Source organism: Rhincodon typus, chromosome 17 (genome assembly GCF_021869965.1).
Source record: "Rhincodon typus isolate 14 chromosome 17, sRhiTyp1.1, whole genome shotgun sequence".
Classification (NCBI taxonomy): Eukaryota; Metazoa; Chordata; class Chondrichthyes; order Orectolobiformes; family Rhincodontidae; genus Rhincodon; species Rhincodon typus.
This window is the reverse complement of record NC_063348.1, coordinates 15,113,791-15,131,900: the sequence shown is the minus strand read 5'-3', so window position 1 is coordinate 15,131,900 and position 18,110 is coordinate 15,113,791. Positions and strand designations below refer to the sequence as shown.

The 18,110-nt window shown below is 41.9% G+C and overlaps 1 protein-coding gene across 1 annotated transcript in view; it reads right to left on the bottom strand.

Annotated features, from left to right (window-relative positions):
• Positions 1-2,957: 2,957 nt before the first annotated feature.
• LOC109930082 (low choriolytic enzyme-like) overlaps positions 2,958-18,110 on the bottom strand; it is a 70,319-nt gene continuing 55,166 nt past the window's right edge. Inside the window, exons 6-7 of the mRNA XM_048607297.1 lie at positions 7,566-7,690; positions 2,958-3,016 (exon numbers count right to left, since the gene is read on the bottom strand). Coding sequence (XP_048463254.1) covers positions 2,958-3,016; positions 7,566-7,690 — 184 coding nt within the window. The remainder of the gene's footprint in view (positions 3,017-7,565; positions 7,691-18,110) is intronic.

Below are 18,110 nucleotides of genomic sequence, written 5' to 3'. Positions count from 1 at the left end.
GTCTCCCACATCTCCCGCAACTCATCCCTCACACCCCGTCGACGCAATAAGAACCAAAAAAGAATCCCCCTCGTCCTCACGTACCACCCCACCAACCTCCGGATCCAACGCATCATCCTCCGACACTTCCGCCATCTGCAATCCGACCCCACCACCAAAGACATCTTTCCCTCCCCACCCTTATCTGCTTTCCAGAGGGACCACTCTCTCCGTGACTCCTTGTCCGCTCCACACTCCCTTCCAGCTCCACCACACCCGGCACTTTTCCCTGCAACCGGAGGAAGTGCTACACCTCACCCCCATCCCAGGCCCCAAGAAGACTTTCCACATCAAGCAGATGTTCACCTGCACATCTGCCAATGTGGTATACTGCATCCGCTGTACCCGGTGTGGCTTCCTCTACATCGGGGAAACCAAGCGGAGGCTCGGGGACCGCTTTGCAGAACACCTACCCTCGGTTCGCAATAAACAACTGCACCTCCATCTCCTACTGACCAACCTCATCCCGCCCCCTTGACCTGTCCGTTCTCCCTAGACTGACCTATCCCCTTCCTAACTCCCCACCTACACTCACCTTTACTGGCCCCATCCCCGCCTCTTCGACCTGTTTGTTTCCTCTCCACCTATCCTCTCCTCTATCCATCTTCTTTCCGCCTCCCACTCTCTCCCTATTTATTTCAGAACCCCCTTCCCCTCCCCCTTTTCTGATGAAGGGTCTAGGCCCGAAACATCAGCCTCTCTGCTCCAATGATGCTGCTTGGCCTGCTGTGTTCATCCAGCCCTGCACCTTGTTGTCTCGAATGTAAAACCTTAGACTGTTTGTTTATAGGTGAGTGATAGGATTGTCGTGAGTTGATGCAAGGGGAATAAGGGAGTAGGGTGTCAGGTTTGTGATGGGGTTGGGTTGAAAGCAGATGAGGGAGGTAGGTGGGTGCTGGCTACATGTGTTGTGCAGTTGGGGCCACTAAGGTGTCAAGTGGGTGAGGCAGTTCAGGTGCGAGTTGAGTGGAGGGTCAATTGACAGATAGGTAGGGGATAATTTGGCAGGTGAATGGGGGAATTAGGGTGTTATGTGATTGAGTGGTAGGGTGATAGATGGAGGAAATACAATTACCAGTTGGATAGAGAGGTAGAGTGGCAGGTAAACAGGTGAATGTTTGGCTGAGTCTACAGCAGACATAGTCGAAGTGATGAATGTAATTTATTTTAAAGCATGGTCAGAAGCTAGCAAAAACATAAAAACAAAAATATTTGAATGAAAGTATTGCCTGGTCCATGTAAAAAAATGTCAAAGGGTTTTTAATAATTTTTTTAGAAAGATTATTTATTGCGGATGGAGGGGGGAGACGTTGTTTGAAAATGCAACAAGTTGCTTTTAGCATTGAGAATAGCCTCACCTGAGTCCTCATGCAATTGTCCCAGATTTCTTGCCGTGTCACGTGTTACTGAGGGGCTTGTGACATTCAGCCCTAGTTTTATTAATGGACGAATGGAGCTAAAAAATAGAAAATAAAGACAGAAAGTATTGGAGAAACTCAGCAGGTCTGGCAGAATTCGTGGAAAATCAAGGTTAACAATTTGAGTTCAAAATGACTCTTCTTCAGAACTGAGTTCTAGCACTTTGTGTTTTTGTTCCCAATCTCTAACATCTCCAGTACTTTGCTTTTGCTGAAAGGTAAACGACAGCAAATGGAGCATAAAACAGAAAATGTGATTAACAGATGTTGCGCTGGTGGCCTTTTAAATCTTAGTATCAAATTTCCACTGTGGGCCAGAGAAGGCTGTCACTGAGAATGGAGTGGGAGCAGGAAGCCAGTGTAGTGATTGTAACGAGGTCAGCCAGCTTGACCTCATAATATGAGTTCCCTGATTGGGGCTGTTAATCTGGTCCAATGAGGGAGCTCTGGCTGACAGATAAAAAACAGGTGTGTCAAAGGTTCTGCTTACTCAGAGCTGGCTCTGAGGATGCTGGATCAGTGTCAAGGACTTGTCACGTGTAAATACAGGGTGACTTGGTGACAGGATACCATCCTCTGTGGAGTTATTTCAGTTGTGACGAGAGTGGGATACATCCGTTGGAAGATAAAACAAGGGCGATCAAAGTTGCCCCAACTCCCATGTCTGTACCGACACTTAGGTCTTCCCTTGGGTTGGTGGACTATTACGGGAAGGTCATATATAACCTGACCTCCATCCTGATACTGTTCCATCAACTCTTAAAAACGGGTCAGCCTTGGAAATGGTCGCATAGTCAAGTCAGAGCTTCTAGGGAAGTGAAGAAACAAATATCATCTTCTCAGGTGTCGGCACACTATGATTCCAAGCAAGATTTGGTATTGACATGCAATTCCTCCTTGTGCTGCATCAGGATAGTATTAGCTCATAGGTGGTCATAGTTGGAGTCAGGAAGTTCCAAAAATACCTTTATGGACCTAAATTTGTCATAATAATGGACAACAAACCCCTGCTAGGTCTACTTAAAGAGGACAAGGTGGACCTGTTCATAGCTTCAGGTCAAATTCAGCAGTGGGCTCTAATACTAAGTACGCATAGTTACAAGTCAGAACACCTTCCGGGAGGCCAAGTAGCAAATGCGGATGCACTGAGCCGCCTCCCACTGGCAGATACACCACTGGTGGTACCACCATTGAAAGAATCCATAATGGTTTTAAATTTTCTGGACACACTTCTGGTCATAGCTGACAATATCAGACTTTGGATGAAGAGAGATCTGTTCCTGGCAAAACTGAAGCAGCTGGTGGTAATGGGGGAAACCAAAGGGCAATCACAACCAGAATTAAAATCTTTCTGGACCTGGAAAGACCAGATCACAGTAGAGGATGGCATATTATTATGGGGAGCAAGAGTGATTGTCCCAAGCAAAGGTCACCGCCAGACACTGGCTGAACTCTACCTGGGTCATCCAGGGTTTCCAAAATGAATATGTTGGCAAGAAGTTATGTCAGGTGGCCAGGATCGGTAGCAAACATGGCTGCATTGGTGGGCAAAGCCCAGACTGCCAATGAGGGCAAAAAGTATCACCAACAGCTCCCCACTTTTTTGGGACTAGCTGCTAAACCCTGAACTTAGTTACATGTCAACTATGCAGGTCCTTTCATGGGCTCAATGTTCTTAGTCATTGTGGACAACCACTCAAAGTGGTTGGACATGCACAGGGTTCATTCATCAAACACGGGTGCAACAAGAGAAAAACTGCACACTTCTACTGCAATACATGGACTCCCGGAAGTGATGGTCACAGATAATGGACCATCGTTTACCTGCAGGGAATTTGAGTACTTCCTAAAGTCAAATGGTATTTGTCAAATAAGAATAGCTCCATACCATCCATCATCTAATGGTCTGACAGAAACAGCAGACTAAACTTTGAAGAAAGGCTTAAAGAAACAGCCTACAGCTTCACTAGAAACCAAAATGTACTGGTTTCTATTTGATTATAGGACCACCCGTCATGTTGTTGTTAATGGGGAGAAAATTCTGCACCAGGTTAAATCTGATCTTCCCGGGCCCGGGGCCTGGTGTGTGTGTGTGTGTGTGTGTGTGCGCGTGTGTGTGTGTGCGCGTGTGTGTCTGTGCGCGTGCACGTGTGTGTCTGTGTGCGCGCGTGTGTATGTCTGTGTGTGTGTGTGCGTGTGTGGTGGTGAAATGGCATCAGGAACACCAATACAAGACTCACTTCAGGGGACAAAGTTTGGTGCAAAAGCCACAGGAATGGCCAATGGGTAAGAGACATGGTCGACACGAGGTCAGGTCCAGTGGCATATAAAGTTCGGGTAGGTGCTGCGGACCTGAAAAGCATGTAGACCATATGAAAGCTGCAAACTCACAAATGGTGCGGAAGCAAAACATGCTCGACTTCGTGTCTTTCTGACTGTTCTGGAACTGATAGGTTCTCCCTCTCTGTCCAGTGTTGAAGACACCTCAGAATCAGAGTTCGATAAGGCAGATGTTACCTCCTTGATGCCTTTATCTCCTGAAGGGGAGAGTGAATTTCTTCCGAGATGTTCCAGGTGCAAGAGGCAAGCTACTGTGTATTACACGCTACCCATATCAGAGGCAGAGTTGGAGGAACCTAACCCCGGTGCTAAAATGACTCAGGCAGAGCTATAGAAAAAAGAACCGGCCTATGTCCTCAGACTCAGAAGGTGAGGATGTAGTGTTTGTAATGAGGTCAGTTGGATGGATCTCATAGAATACGAGTTTCCTGACTGGATCTGTTAGTCTGGTCCAATCAGGGAGCCCTGGCTGACAGATATAAACAGGAGTGTCAGAGGTGCTGCCCACTCTAACAGCCGGCTTTGAGGAAGCTGAATCAGTGTCAAGGGCTTTCCACGCATAAATATAAAGGTGACTTGGTGACGGAATATTGGCCTCTGTGGAGTTATTTCAGCTAGGAGGTCCAATTCCTACAGTCTGCCCATGATAGAAAATGTTGAATAATCTTACATGGTGGTCAAGTTCAGTGAATGCATTTGCTAACAGTGTCTCTGCCTACCACACCAACTCTCATTCTGCTCAGTGTCCACAACACCATCACTCACCCTCATAAACTTAATAATTCCCATGCAGTAGAGAAGGACACTAACTCTCCTGCATTTAATGTTGTGTCAAATCCTGAAATTGTTCAAAATCTTATAAATTGTGCTTTCCACATTTGCCAATATGTTGATTTCCCAAATGGATCTGGCACCTCTTTTTCTGGTGGAAAGCTCAGAAGAGGTAAATTTTGTTGCATTGGCTGATAATTGATTATGTTTCTGATCTGGATGATCGTTTTCAGAATGTTAATGTCCTTGTAGAACATTAATTTTGTTGACTTGTTGTATTTTTAGTCAATTAACATTGTTATTAAATCTTTATTGTTGTAAAGATTGTCATTGTTATACTAAAGCTGAACTGAAAAAGTTTCTGCTGTTCGAAATGCTATTTCAGTTTTTCTTTACCAACATGGAGATGAATGAAGACATTTATTTTCTAAAATGGCTAAAGGATTGGTAAAATATATGTGGTTAACAACTTTCTCAAAAATGGTTTCAATCAATAAGATGTCATGATTTTTTGACTGTATTAATGATGACTGCTATGATGTTTCCCCACAGTGAACTTTCTTCTGCATTTGAGTTACTTCTATGTTAAATTTGAAGCCACATGAACAGGTTCACACTCAATTTCTTTATTTCCACTTTGTTGACTTTTATTGATGGAAATTGAGAAAACATTGAAGTAATAAAGATTTAACTAACTTTACAGGTTTCTGAAACTTCTGAGTCTAGTAAAAGATTTTTATTCCTAAGTACTTTAGTCAAATTATTTTGAGCTTATTTCTGAAGAATTTTCTTAACTTGCTTCTTGTTAACTTTATAGTTGAGTAAATACTTTAGAAATTGCTAAATCAGTGTTGGAAATCTCAACTTTGTTTCCCAGCCTAATTTTTTAAGTGGAAATGAAACTTTTTTTCTCTCCTTGAAGGGACTGAATCCGATTTGGGTATGCAGTAATTGGCCTTCATTGCTTGGTTTGGTTTTATCTGCTAGGATGCTTGTGGGCTTTTAATGCTTTCTCTGCTTTTTGTTCTTAAGAAAAGTTTCCCCGTTACAGATTGTAAAAGGCTTTTGTTTTTGCTGGTTTCTCTGCAAGAGTTTTCTGTTCAGAATTCTCTCTTTGTTCTTCGTAACAGTTGCTCAGCTCTATGAATTTTCTAGCTGCTACCTGGTGTTAAAGCTGCACCAATTTATTTTTGAAAAAAATGATGTTTTAAATTATTTTCTGCTCCAAACAATCTCACATTTGTTTCCTGATTTTTACCACTGCTATGATTTTCTGGGTAGTGGAGCCTGTCACTACCATCATCTTTTGATGTGCGGTTTTAAGTGCACATTCATGAATTTGAGTTCATGACAGACTAGTTGAGGAGAAGGCAAGGTCAAGAACTGTTTTCAGGCTTAGGCTTCTATCTAAAACAGTAATATTAAGATTAGTTACCACAATATATGGTGTTCAAAGATATATAAGGTTCTAATCTTACTGTTCTAATATTGAAAGACTATTTAATAAACTCTACCACCAAATGCTAGTTGGTTGACTCTGCATGCTGCTCTGCATGGATTTCTAACATTTATTTGGCTGGATTTTAGGCTTTTGCCTAACTTTTCCTGTGTTCCTCAAATGCAAAACAAGGATGCCCATACCAGATTTTCCTTCAATTTAATATATATAAATTTCTTCATACCTGCACTTGTCCAATTAATAGTTCTTCAGGTCACCAGCAGAGCTATGATGTATCCCTAAATTTACACTCCAACTCATGCACGGCACTGGGAGATATTAAAATCAAAACTTACGCACCTTTACAAAGCAGGAACTATTTACAAAGTTACAAAATATCTACAGCACATTATCAGGCCATTTGGCACAACTGATATTAAATCATTTGCTGTCTTTCTACTAAGAGAGGTTTGTTGAGTTGGGAAATTTCCCACTTGAGTTGTCCACCTTGACAGCAAAAATCCAGCCTTAAGAATCTTCAAGTTATTGAGGAAGACCAAAGGGAAGTCCATTGCTGTTTTTTTCAAATAGTGTTATGATTTAATCATATCCACTGAGAGATCAGACGATTTAACACCTCATCTAAACAAGGCAGCAGTCCCTCAATACTACATTAGACTTTGAGCGTAGATTTTGAGAGATTATTACCACTTATCCACAGCTAACACCAAAATATTTACGCTTTGTTGTGAAGGAGGCTGACACAGTGAGGGCTCAGGACATATTGTGGTCAGAGAAATTTGATCTGTGAGTGTGCCTGCAAAGTCAAATTAGTCTATTTTAATCTAGAAGTGGTGACAAGCACACATTTTCTCTTTCTTTTCTGACTCATTTGTAGTCCCTTTCTCTGTTGATGATTTTGCAGAATACTTTAAGTTTAAAAGAAATAGAGAGATGGCCAAGAAAGGGTCTTAATTTGCAATGGCAGTTGAGCCCACATTAAGTGCAAGGTAGCTTTCTAATTAAATTGAAATACCAACCTAACAGGGTGTCAATGTGAGATAACAAGGTGTAGAGCTGGATGAACACAGCAGGCCAAGCAGCATCAGAGGAGCAGGAAGGCTGACGTTTTGGGCCTAGACCCTTCTTCAGAAAAGGGTGTCAATGTGGCTCGAAAATATGGTTTCTATTCCACCCTTCATATCTGTGAGGTTGTTCACCCCAACTCTTCCTACACAGCCTTTGCAAAGACTGTTGGGATTTGCCATATACTGCTATCATAAAAAGCTCATTAAATTTATGCCTTCACATATGCTCATTTTGCTCATAAATGCATTCCATTAGCTGTCAGCTACAGACTTATCAAGATTCCCTTCCCTTTAAGTAAGTTCCCTGCATAAAGTTAGATCTCTGCAGGAAACTTTGTCAGCAAACTGACATCGTAAAGTCACATAAGATCAAAACTGGCTGATTTTGAGGAGCATTACAGTTCCTGTATCAGTTCCTCAGATACCACAGTTATTCTACTCTAACGAGTGTACTGTAAATTTTCCACATACCACAGTTATATAATTTGTTAATCTTGGCAACATCTTTCATGGAAAGCCCTCGAATTTGTCCAATTTCAATGTTGGGGTCTGGTATTGGTAGGATTGTTGGAAACCCATTTCTGGAAAAAACAGTTCTGGAATAAAAAATAATGAAGTTATTTAAATTTCATCATTTATGTCATTATTTTGATCTTCATTGATGAATTTTAAATTTTGGGTAACCTCGTGGCCAAAACTATGGTTTTTTTTTAATGTGGCAATGTGACGTCATCCACCTTGTCCTCAAGAAAGATAAATCAGAGTATTTTCTAAATAGTAAGAAACCAGGGGCTCTGGAGGAGCAAAAATATTTGGGAACAAAATACATGGATTATTCAAAGACAGTCGACAGGTACAAAAAACAATTAAAACGCCTTATGAAATGTTGACTTTTATCATAAAGAAATGGAGATTATGTTTTAATTTTTCTAGACCTGATAATTCTAAAGTTCATATCTGTAATAACACTCATTTTTGGGCATTGTTCAGAAAGAATGTAAGAACAAGTACACTTAAGAGGGAAATCAGGAGGGCAAAAAAAAATGGACATGAGCTGGTTTTGGTAAATAAGGTTAAGGAAAATCCAAAGAGATTATACTATTACATCAAGGGCAAGAGTGACTAGGGAGAAAATAGGGCCGCTTAAAGGTCAACAAGACTGTCTGTGCGTGGAACCGCAGAAGATGGCAGATACTAAATGAGTATTTCATGTCAGTATTTATTGTGAAGAAGGATATTGAAGGTAGAGAACTTGGAGAAATAAACAGTGATGTCTTGAAAAGTGTCCATATTACCGAGAAAGTGGTGCTGGCCTTAAAATTCATAAAGGTGGATAAATCCCTGGGATCTGATCAGGTGTATCCCACAACTTTGTGAGAAGCTAGGGAATTCTTTCTTTTATATATTCATTTGTGGGATGTGGGCATCGCTGGCTGGCCTGCATTTATTGCCCATCCTTAGTTGTCCTTGAGAAGGTAGTAGTGAGCTGCCTTCTTGAACCGCTGCAGTCCACCAGCTGTGGGTTGACCCACAATGCCATTAGGGAGGAATTCCAGGTGGAAAATAATTGCTGGGCCCCTTGCTGAGATATCTTTATCATCAACAGCCATAGGTGAGGTGCTAAAGATTGGAGGGCAGCTAATGTGGTGCCACCATTTTAAGAAAGGTGGTAAGGAAAAGCTAGGGAACTATACACTAGTGAGCCTGACATCAGTGGGTAAGTTGTTAGAGGGGATTCTGAGGAACAAGATCAACATATATTTGGAAAGGCAAGGACTGACTAGGGATTGTCAATATGGCTTTGTGTGTGCGAAATTGTGTCTCACTAACTTGACTGAGTATTTTGAAGAAGTGAGAAAGAAGGTTGATGAAGGCAGAGTGGTGGGCGTTGTCTATATGCACTTCAGCAAGGCACTCAACAAGGTTCTGCATGGTAGACTGGTTAACAAGATTATATCATATGGAATCCAGTAAAAGCTAGCCATTTTGACACAAAATTGGCTTGAAAGGAGGAGGCAGAGGGTGGTGGTGAAAAGTTACTTTTCAGACTGGAGGCCTGTGATCAGTGGCGTGCCGCAGGGATCAGCACTGGGTCCACTGCTTTTTGTCATTTGTTTAAATGATTTGGAAGTGAATATAGGAGGAATGGTTAGTAAGTTTGCAGATGACACCAAAATTGGTGGTATTATGAACAGTGAAGAAGGTTATTTCGGAGTGCAATGGGACATTGATCAGATTGGCTGATGGGCCAAGGAATGGCAAATGGAGTTTAATTTAAATAAATGTGAGGTGTTGCATTTTGGTAAGACAAATCAGGGCAGGGCCTAAACACTTAATGGTAGCATCCTGGGGAGTATTGCTGAACAAAGAGACCTTGGGGTGCAGGCTTATAGTTCCTTGAAGGTAGAGTCACAGTAGACAGGGCAGTGAAGAAGGTGTTTGGTACACTTACTGTTATTGGTCAGTGCATTGAATATAGGAGTTAGGATGTCATGTTGCAGCTTTACAGACACTGGTTAGGCCACTTTTGGAATACTGTTTTCAATTGTGGTCTCCCTGCCACAGGAAAGTTGTTGTTAACCTTGAAAGGGTGCAGAGACGTTTACAAGAATGTTGCCAAGATTGGAGGGCTTGAGCTATACAGAGAGGCTGAATAGGCTGGGGCTTTTATCCCTGGAATGTCAGAGGCTGAGGGGTGACCTTGTAGAGATTTGTAAAACCATGACGGGCATGGATAGGGTGAATAGCCAAAATTTTTTTCCAAGGGTAGGGGAGTCCAAAACTAGGAAGCATAGGTTTAAGGTGAGAGGAAAATGATATAAAAGGGACCTACGAGGCTACTTTTTCATGCAGAAGGTGATGCATGTATAGAAGAGCTGCCAGAGGAAGTGGTGGAGGCTAGTACAATTGCAACGTCTAAAAGGCATCTGGATGGGTAGATGAATAGGAAGGGTTTAGAAGGATATGGGTCAAATGCTGGCAAATGGGACTAGAGTAATTCAGGATTTCTGGTTGGCATGGATGAATTGAACAGAAGGGTCTGTTTCCATGCTGTACAACTCCAAGGCTCTATGAGGGGCGGCAAGGTGGCTCAGTGGCTAGCACTGTTGCCTCACAGCGTCGGAGACCTGGGTTTGATTACACCCTTGGGCGACTGTCTGTGGGGAGTTTGCACATTCTCCCTGTGTCTGCGTGGTTTCCTCCAGTTGTTCTGGTTTCCTCCCACAATCCAAAGATGTGTAGGTTAGGTGGTTTGGCCATGCTAAATTGCCCATAGTGTTCAGGGATGTGTAGGTTAGGTGCATTATGAGGGATGGGTCTGGGTGGGATGTTCTGAGGGGTGGTGTGGACTTGTTGGGCTGAAGGGCCTGTTTCCACACTGTAGGGATTCTATATATTCTATACATGAATGGTACAGCATAGATACATCAGAACGATATGAGGCTTACAAGGACAAGCTAATAGGCAATACTAAAGAGTGACCTGACCATTATATTTGAAATGCTAAAAGGATTTGATGAGGTAAAATCAAGGAAATATTTTTGGAGTGGATGAACCCCAAAATTAAATCAGGTGGCACAATCTTAAAATTAGAGTTAGACCTTACAACAATTTGCAGTTATGCATCACTTTTAATGTGGCTACAACATCTCAAAGTGTTTCACAGTAGTGTTGTCAATCAAACTTTGCTACCAAACCACATAAGGTGGATTTGGGAGATAACCAGAAGTTTAGTAAATCAGATAGGTTTAAATGGCTGTATTAAAGGAAGAAAAACAGATAGAGATATGGAAAGGAAGAAAAGCAAATTCCAGAGTTGTGGCTTAGGCAGATGAATGGTAGACAAATAAAAATCAGGAATCTGCAAAGGCCAAAGTTATAGAAGCAGAGATCTGTGTCTCAATATTCTCATCGTGTAACACAGCGTGACACTGAGACATTACGGCTGTGTCTTTAATTGAATGCAACACAGTAAAAATCTGATAGAAGAAACAATAAATTCAACATCAAAAGTTTTTTTTGGATTTAGGGATGATATTTTCTAACTAAGTAAGGGATGCACCCAGCTAACTTTGTCCATTACACTTTTGGTTCCAAACCAGAAGTAGGGTCTCTCATCAACTTGGCATTCACTCACTGCTCCAACCTGGTAGATTTGGCATCGTCCCTTCCAGAGCTGACTGATGACACACGCCTGGTTATAGACTGCTGGGCTGTCCAATTGTTTTGCAGTAAGTCACACTGACTCCACTCAGTAAAGGTGCTGCTTTCTCGATAACCATCTTCTCTGCTGCTCTTGTTTTTAGTTTCCAATAGGAGGGACTTTACTGGCTTTGGTGCAGGGACTTCAGGGGGTGCTCCAGTGTGACTCTTAAGTCCATAGGATTGTAGGCTTCGAAGAGTCATAGTCATACCAGCACGGAAACAGACCGTTTGGTACAACCAGTCCATGCCGACCATAATCCCAAACCAAACTAGTCCCACCTACATGCTCCTGGCCCACAACCCTCCAAAACTTTCTTATTCATAAGGTTATGAGAAAGGAGATGATTAGGCCTTTGAAGGATTTGAAAATATGGAAGTGTGTTTTAAACTTGAAGCATTGTTAGACCAGGAATCTACATAAGTTAGTTTGCATGAAGGCGATTGGTGAATAGTGACTGTGAGTTACAATATGATCAAAAAAACCTTTCAAAGAGTTAAAGTTTACAAAGATTGCAAGCTGAGGAGTAGCACAGACATGAATGAGGAGATTGAGCAGCAGATAAGTTGATGTAGAGCAAGAGATGGATGATGTTACAGAGATGGAAGTAGTTGGTTTTATTGATGAAAAGTATATATGTTTCGAATTTCGGCTCTGGTCAAACAGGTTGCCAAACTTGAGAACGCTTTGGTTCAGTCTTACACAGTGGCTAGGCAGGGGAAATGGAGTTAGGAACCAAAGAAAAAAAATCTGTGTTTGCTATCACAGATATCATTATGAACCATTATGGATTCCTGTCTACTGTCTTTGATGGTAGGTAGCACATTTTTCATTATTCTGGTTGCAATCATGACTCTTTCCTCTTGAGCCCATCCTATGTGCAGCCTTTGTTACAACTCGCATTTTAATTACAGGTTGGCTACTTGGTGAGGATGACTATCTGCTATGGATATAGATGTAAGATATCAAAGTAAAGTTGTTGAAGCACTGGTCCTTCCTACCGCATGAGCCACAAGCGCATAAGGAATAATAAGAAGTGAAGGCAGATGCAGGAGAGACACCAACTAGTACGGCTCCTACTGCCAGAGCTTTCACTTTATCCTAACCAACACTACCATTCTTAGTATACTCAGAGTCCTACAATCATTGCCACCGCCATCCAATTTCCTTCCTTCAGATCAGTTTTAATCTACTTCATTGTTATTTTAAGCAAGACTTAAAAATTTAGTACCAAAAAAAATTGTTGAATAATGAACAGAAATAATGTTGAATCCCACTTCTGCAGCCCTTAAATCCTGTTTTTTAATCACCTTTCCATTCTCCAATGGCTAGAGCTCGGAAATTACAAACCTACTCAAGTCGTATTGATGATATTTAAAATGGACATTATGAACAATTTCAAGCAGCTGTGGGTCTTTAAGTCCTGCTTCCAGATAACAGTACCTTAGGTGGATCAGAAATGTCTATCCTAGCTGGCTGTGCAATACTAATTTTACTGAAGCTGTTCATATTTCTTTGAAATCCCAATACGACTATGAATGAACATATACCAGAGCAGCAACTTCAACGCAAGTAATGTCATAATGCAGGCAATTTACGTAATGAAGTTGAGATTTGTACATCTTTATAAATCAGTAGGATTCCGGCAATATTGGACAGCTGGAGTCATCATAATAATTGTGATTTTGACATGTGTCATCTTCCAGAGAACAACAATGAGGACAATACCGGAGTGCAATACATTTTGCAGTCAAAGGATACAGAAGAATTTCTCAAAGCTCAAACATCATGTTCAGACATCCTTTCCCCTCCATTCTTTTGTTTACATTTGCTTGCAGCTCTATTTGCATTACCATTTCTGTAACCTTGACTCCACTCTTTTTGAATCTTCCACTTTGTTACCTTAAAGTCATTGAAGTAATTTGAAATCAAGGATATAATGGTAACTTGTTGGATTCAGAATTTGGATCAGTAAGCTTTGTAAGGTCAAAAAGATCACATCCAGAGTGAGACATAGCTCAAATGAGTATGTAGTTTGGGGAACTTGAGACATCGTGGGAAATCCGTGCAGAGGGGAAGAGCTGCTTTTTGCTTGCTTTTATTTTCTGGCTCATAGTTTGTGAAGATTTTTTTAAACAGGATAAATTGAAGCTCGGGATCAGGGGCCCAGCGCAAAAGAGTGACATCACAAGAAATGTGTAATTTGACTATTATATGTTAGTTCAGGTTGAAGATAGAGAGGGGAAATATTTACTGGTTACAAACTAAAAGACTGGTATGAAATTTTTGAAAATCAAATTAAAATAGAAATCCTGGGACAGTCAATGTATTGTGACTGCATGATGCAGCTCACCACCATCTTCTCAAGGACAACTAGGGATGGGCAAGAAATGCTGGCCAGCCAGCGACGTCCACATCCCACAGAATGAATAGAAAAACAATGTTGGAGCTGGTAGACACCACTGTGGTTCATAGTGATTATACTTGTAGCAAGTGTTGGTTGTTTCAATAACTCCAGCTCAGAGTTGATGGGCTGGCGTCTGAGCTTCGAACACTGCAATACATCAGGGACAGGGAGAGTTACCTGGATGCTGTGTTTCAGGAGGCAGTCACACCCACTCGATTAACTGCCTCTAATTTGGTCAACGGTTAGGGACAGGAAGGTACTATCAGCGAGGCAGGCAGAGGGATGCAGGAGGCAGTGCTGAAGGAACCTCAGTCCTTGAGCTTGTCTAACAGGTTTGAGATTCTTGCTCACTGCGTGGATGAGAGTGGTGTCTGTAGGGAGGATGAGCAAATTGACCATAGAACTGTGGTATAGGGAGCCATTCAAGATGGGAAGAAAAATTTACTTGTAATTGGGGATATTATCATTTTCTTGAGAGTCCCGAAATTTGTGTTGCCTGTCTGGTATCCAGGTTCAGGATATCTCATTTGGACTGCAGCGGAACTTGAAATGGGAGGGGAAAGATCCTGTTGTCATGGTTCACATAGGTGCCAATGTAGATAGAAAGAGGAAAGAGGTTCTCCTGAGGGAATATGAGCAACCAGGGCTAAATTAAAAACCAGAACTATGAAGATAACAACTTCTGGATTATTACCTGAGCCACAAGCAAAGTGGCACAGGGTTAAGAAGGTTAAAGAGGTAAATGCATGGCTCAAAGACTGGTGCAGGAGAAATAGGTTCAAATTCATAGGTCACTGGCAACAGTGCTGGGAAAGGAGGGAGCTGTTCCAGTGGGACTGCTCTACCCAATGATGCTGGCACCAGAGTCCTGGTGAATCACAAAACTAGGGCTATGGATCGGGCTATAAACTAAATGGGGTTAAGTGGGCGGATTTAGTTGCTTGGGAAATTATGGAAATGGTTAAAGGGTGGAGGGCTCAGCAGAGACAGTAATAGGACAAAAAGTAAGGGAAGAGTCAGGAATCTAACTTTAGCTACAGAGGATAAGGGGACAACTATGAGAAGGGTGATGTACTTAAATGCAAGCAGTATACAAAACAAGGTAAATGAGCTTGTCACGCAGATTGAAATTGGCAGGTACAATGTTGTTCGTATCAGAGATATGGCTGGAAGGGGATCAGGTCTGGGAACTAAATGTCCAAAGATACACTTCTATTGAAAGGATAGGCAGATGGGCAGGGGATGGGATTACCTTGTTAGTGAGAAATGAAACTAAATTCAAAGCAAAAAGTGATATAGAGTTGGAACATTTAGAATCTGTGTGGGTAGAGTTGGGGAACCACAAAAGAAAAAATGATGGGAGTTGTGTACAGACCTCCCAGAAGTATTCAGGATATGGAGAAGAAATTAAATCAGGAGTCAGGGAAGGCAAGTAAGAAAGGCAATATTACAAAAATCGTGGGAAACTTCAATACACAGGTGGACTGGGAAAATCAGGGTGGCAGCAGATCTCAAGAAAGGAATTCATGGAATGTCTATAAAATGGCTTTTGGAGCAGATTGTGGTACAACCCACTAGAGAACAGGCAGTTCTAGACTTGGTGTTGTGTTATGAGGCAGACTTGATTAGGGAACTTAAGGTGAAGGAACCCTTAGGGGGAGTGACTATAATATGATAGAATTCACCTTGTTGTTTAAGAGGTACAAGCTAGAATGAGATGTAACAGTATTACAATTGAGTAAAGGTTACTACAAAGACATGAGGGAGGTGCTGGCCAGTTGATTGGAATGGAAGATAATGGAGCATCAATGGCAGGAGTTTCTGGAGGTAACTCAGGAGGCATGGCACAAATTCATCTCAAAGTAGAAGAAACATATTATGAGGACAATGAGGCAACCAGGACTGACAAGGGAAGTCAGAAACAACATAAAAGCAAAAGAAGTAGCATACAATGTGGTGAAGATTACTGGAAAGCCAGAGGATTGAGAAGTCTTTAAAAACCAACAGATGATAACTGAAGAAGCAATAAGTGGGGGAGAAGATGAAATTTGAGAGTAATCTTGCTAGTAGTGTAAAAGAAGATTGCAGAAGTATTTTTTTTAGATATGTAAACGGTAAGTGAGAGGCAACAGTGGATATTGAAACACTGGAAAATGAGGCTGAAGAAGTAGTAATGGGCAAAATAGAAAAGATGGAGGAACTGAATAGATATTTTGCATCAGCTTTCAGAGAGGAAGACACCAGCAGCGTACCAGAATTTCAACAGAGTCAGGGGACAGAGGTGAGTGCGGCGGCCATCACTAAGGAGGTGTTAGGGAAGCTGAAAGGTCTGAAGGTGGGTAAATCACCTTGATTACATGGCCTACAACCCAGAGTTCTGAAGAAGATAGCTGAGGAGATCGTAGATGCATTGGTGGTGATCTTTCAGGGACCAGTGGAGTCAGTGAAGGTCCCGGGGACTGGAAAAAGTCTAATGTAACACCCCTGTTTAAGAAGGGAGGGAGACAGGAGATGGGAAACCAAAGGCAGGTTAGTCTGACCTCAGTCACTGGTAAGATTTTAGAGTCCATTACTAGGGATAACATTGTGGAGTGCTTGGAAATGCATGGTAAATTAGGACTGAGTCAGTATGGCTTCATCAAGGAAAGGTCATGCCTGACAAATCTGTTAGAATTCTTTAAGGAGGTAACAAACAAGTTAGACAAAGGACAGCCAGTGGACATGATCTATTTGGATTTCCAGAAGGCCTTTGAAAAGCCTGCACAGGAGGCTCAAAATAAGATAATGGTGTTCGCGGCAAGGTACTGGCATGGATGGAGGATTGGCTGACTGGCAGACGGCAGAGAGTAGGGATAAATAGGTCTTTTTCAGGATGGCAGCCAGAGACTAGTGAAGTTCCACAGGAGTCCATATTGGGACCATAAATACTTGCTTATATATTAACAATTTTGATGAAGAACTGAGGGCATTGTTGTTAAGTCTGAAGATCACAAAGACAGACAGAGAGACAGATGGTGTTGAGGAATCAGGGAAGCTGCAGAAGGATAGGAGAGTGGGCAAAGAAGTGGCAGAATGAATGCAACCTGAGAAAGTCTGAGGTTATGCATTTATCAGGAAAAATAGGGGCACAATTTTCTAAATGGAAAATGGCTTCAGAAATCTGAAGCACAAAGGGACTTGGGAATCCTAGTTCACGAATCTCTCAAGGTTAACATGCAGCTTCAGTTGGCAGTTAGGAAAGCAAATGCAATGTTAACCTTCATTTCAAAACAGTTAGAATGTAAGAGCAGAGATGTACACCTGAGGTTCTGTGAGGCTTTGGTCAGACTGTATTTGGAATATAGTGAGCAGTTTTAGGCCCTGAATCCAACGATTGATGCGTTGGCTTTGAAGGGGCTCCAGGGGAGGTTTACAAGAATGGTTTTGGGGAAAAAGAGCTTGTCATATGAGGAGCAGTTGAGGACTCTGGGTCTGTACTTCGAGTTTAGAAGGATGAGAGAAGATCTCATTGAAATTTACAGAATACTTAGAGGCCTAGATAGAATGGACATGGAGAAAATGTTTCCACTCGTAGGAGAGACTAGAATCTGACAGCACAGCCTCAGAGTGAAGGGAGAACCCTTGAGAACAAAGATGAGGAGGAAATTTGTCAGTCACAGGGTGGTGAATCTGTGGAGCTCATTGCTGCAGAGGGTTGTGGAGGCCAATTCATTGAATGCACTTAAGACAGATAGATTGGTTCTTGATTGGTAAGGGGATCAAGGATTACAGGAAGATGGCAGGAGAATGAGGATAAGAAACATATCAGCCACAATTGAGAGGCAGAGCAGATTCAATCGATCAGGCAGACTAATTTTGCTCGTATATCTTATTGGTCTTGGGGTTTTAGAGTCAGAATTTGTTGGGGGAGGAACCTAATTTAGGAGTTGGAATCTGGATTGGGGCATTTGAGTTGGAATCTCAGAGAACACATGGAGATTGAATAGTCACAGCTAGGATCAATGATTGCCTTGAAGTTGGGATCAAAGCTCGGGTAGTTGGAGGTGGGGCTTTGAAATCTAGATCTTAGAAGATGGATCAGGAGTCAGGAGACTTGGATGTTGAGTTTGACTGCAAAGACCATCAAGACTTTGGACCTCTTGGACTAAATACATTTTTATTATACAATCAGAGTTCAATGTCTCAAAACCAATGTTGCAGGAGAGACTACTACCTTCCACTGTTTGTCTCTTGAACAATTTCAAAAGCATGCTGCCACTGGCCTTTTAAACACATCTTACATTTGATCTTAGTTTTTTTGGCTAAATAGCAGTTTCATCAAGACCCTTGATAACAAATGTAGAGCTGGATGAACACAGCAGGCCAAGCAGCATCAGAGGAGCAGGAAAGCTGACGTTTCAGGCCT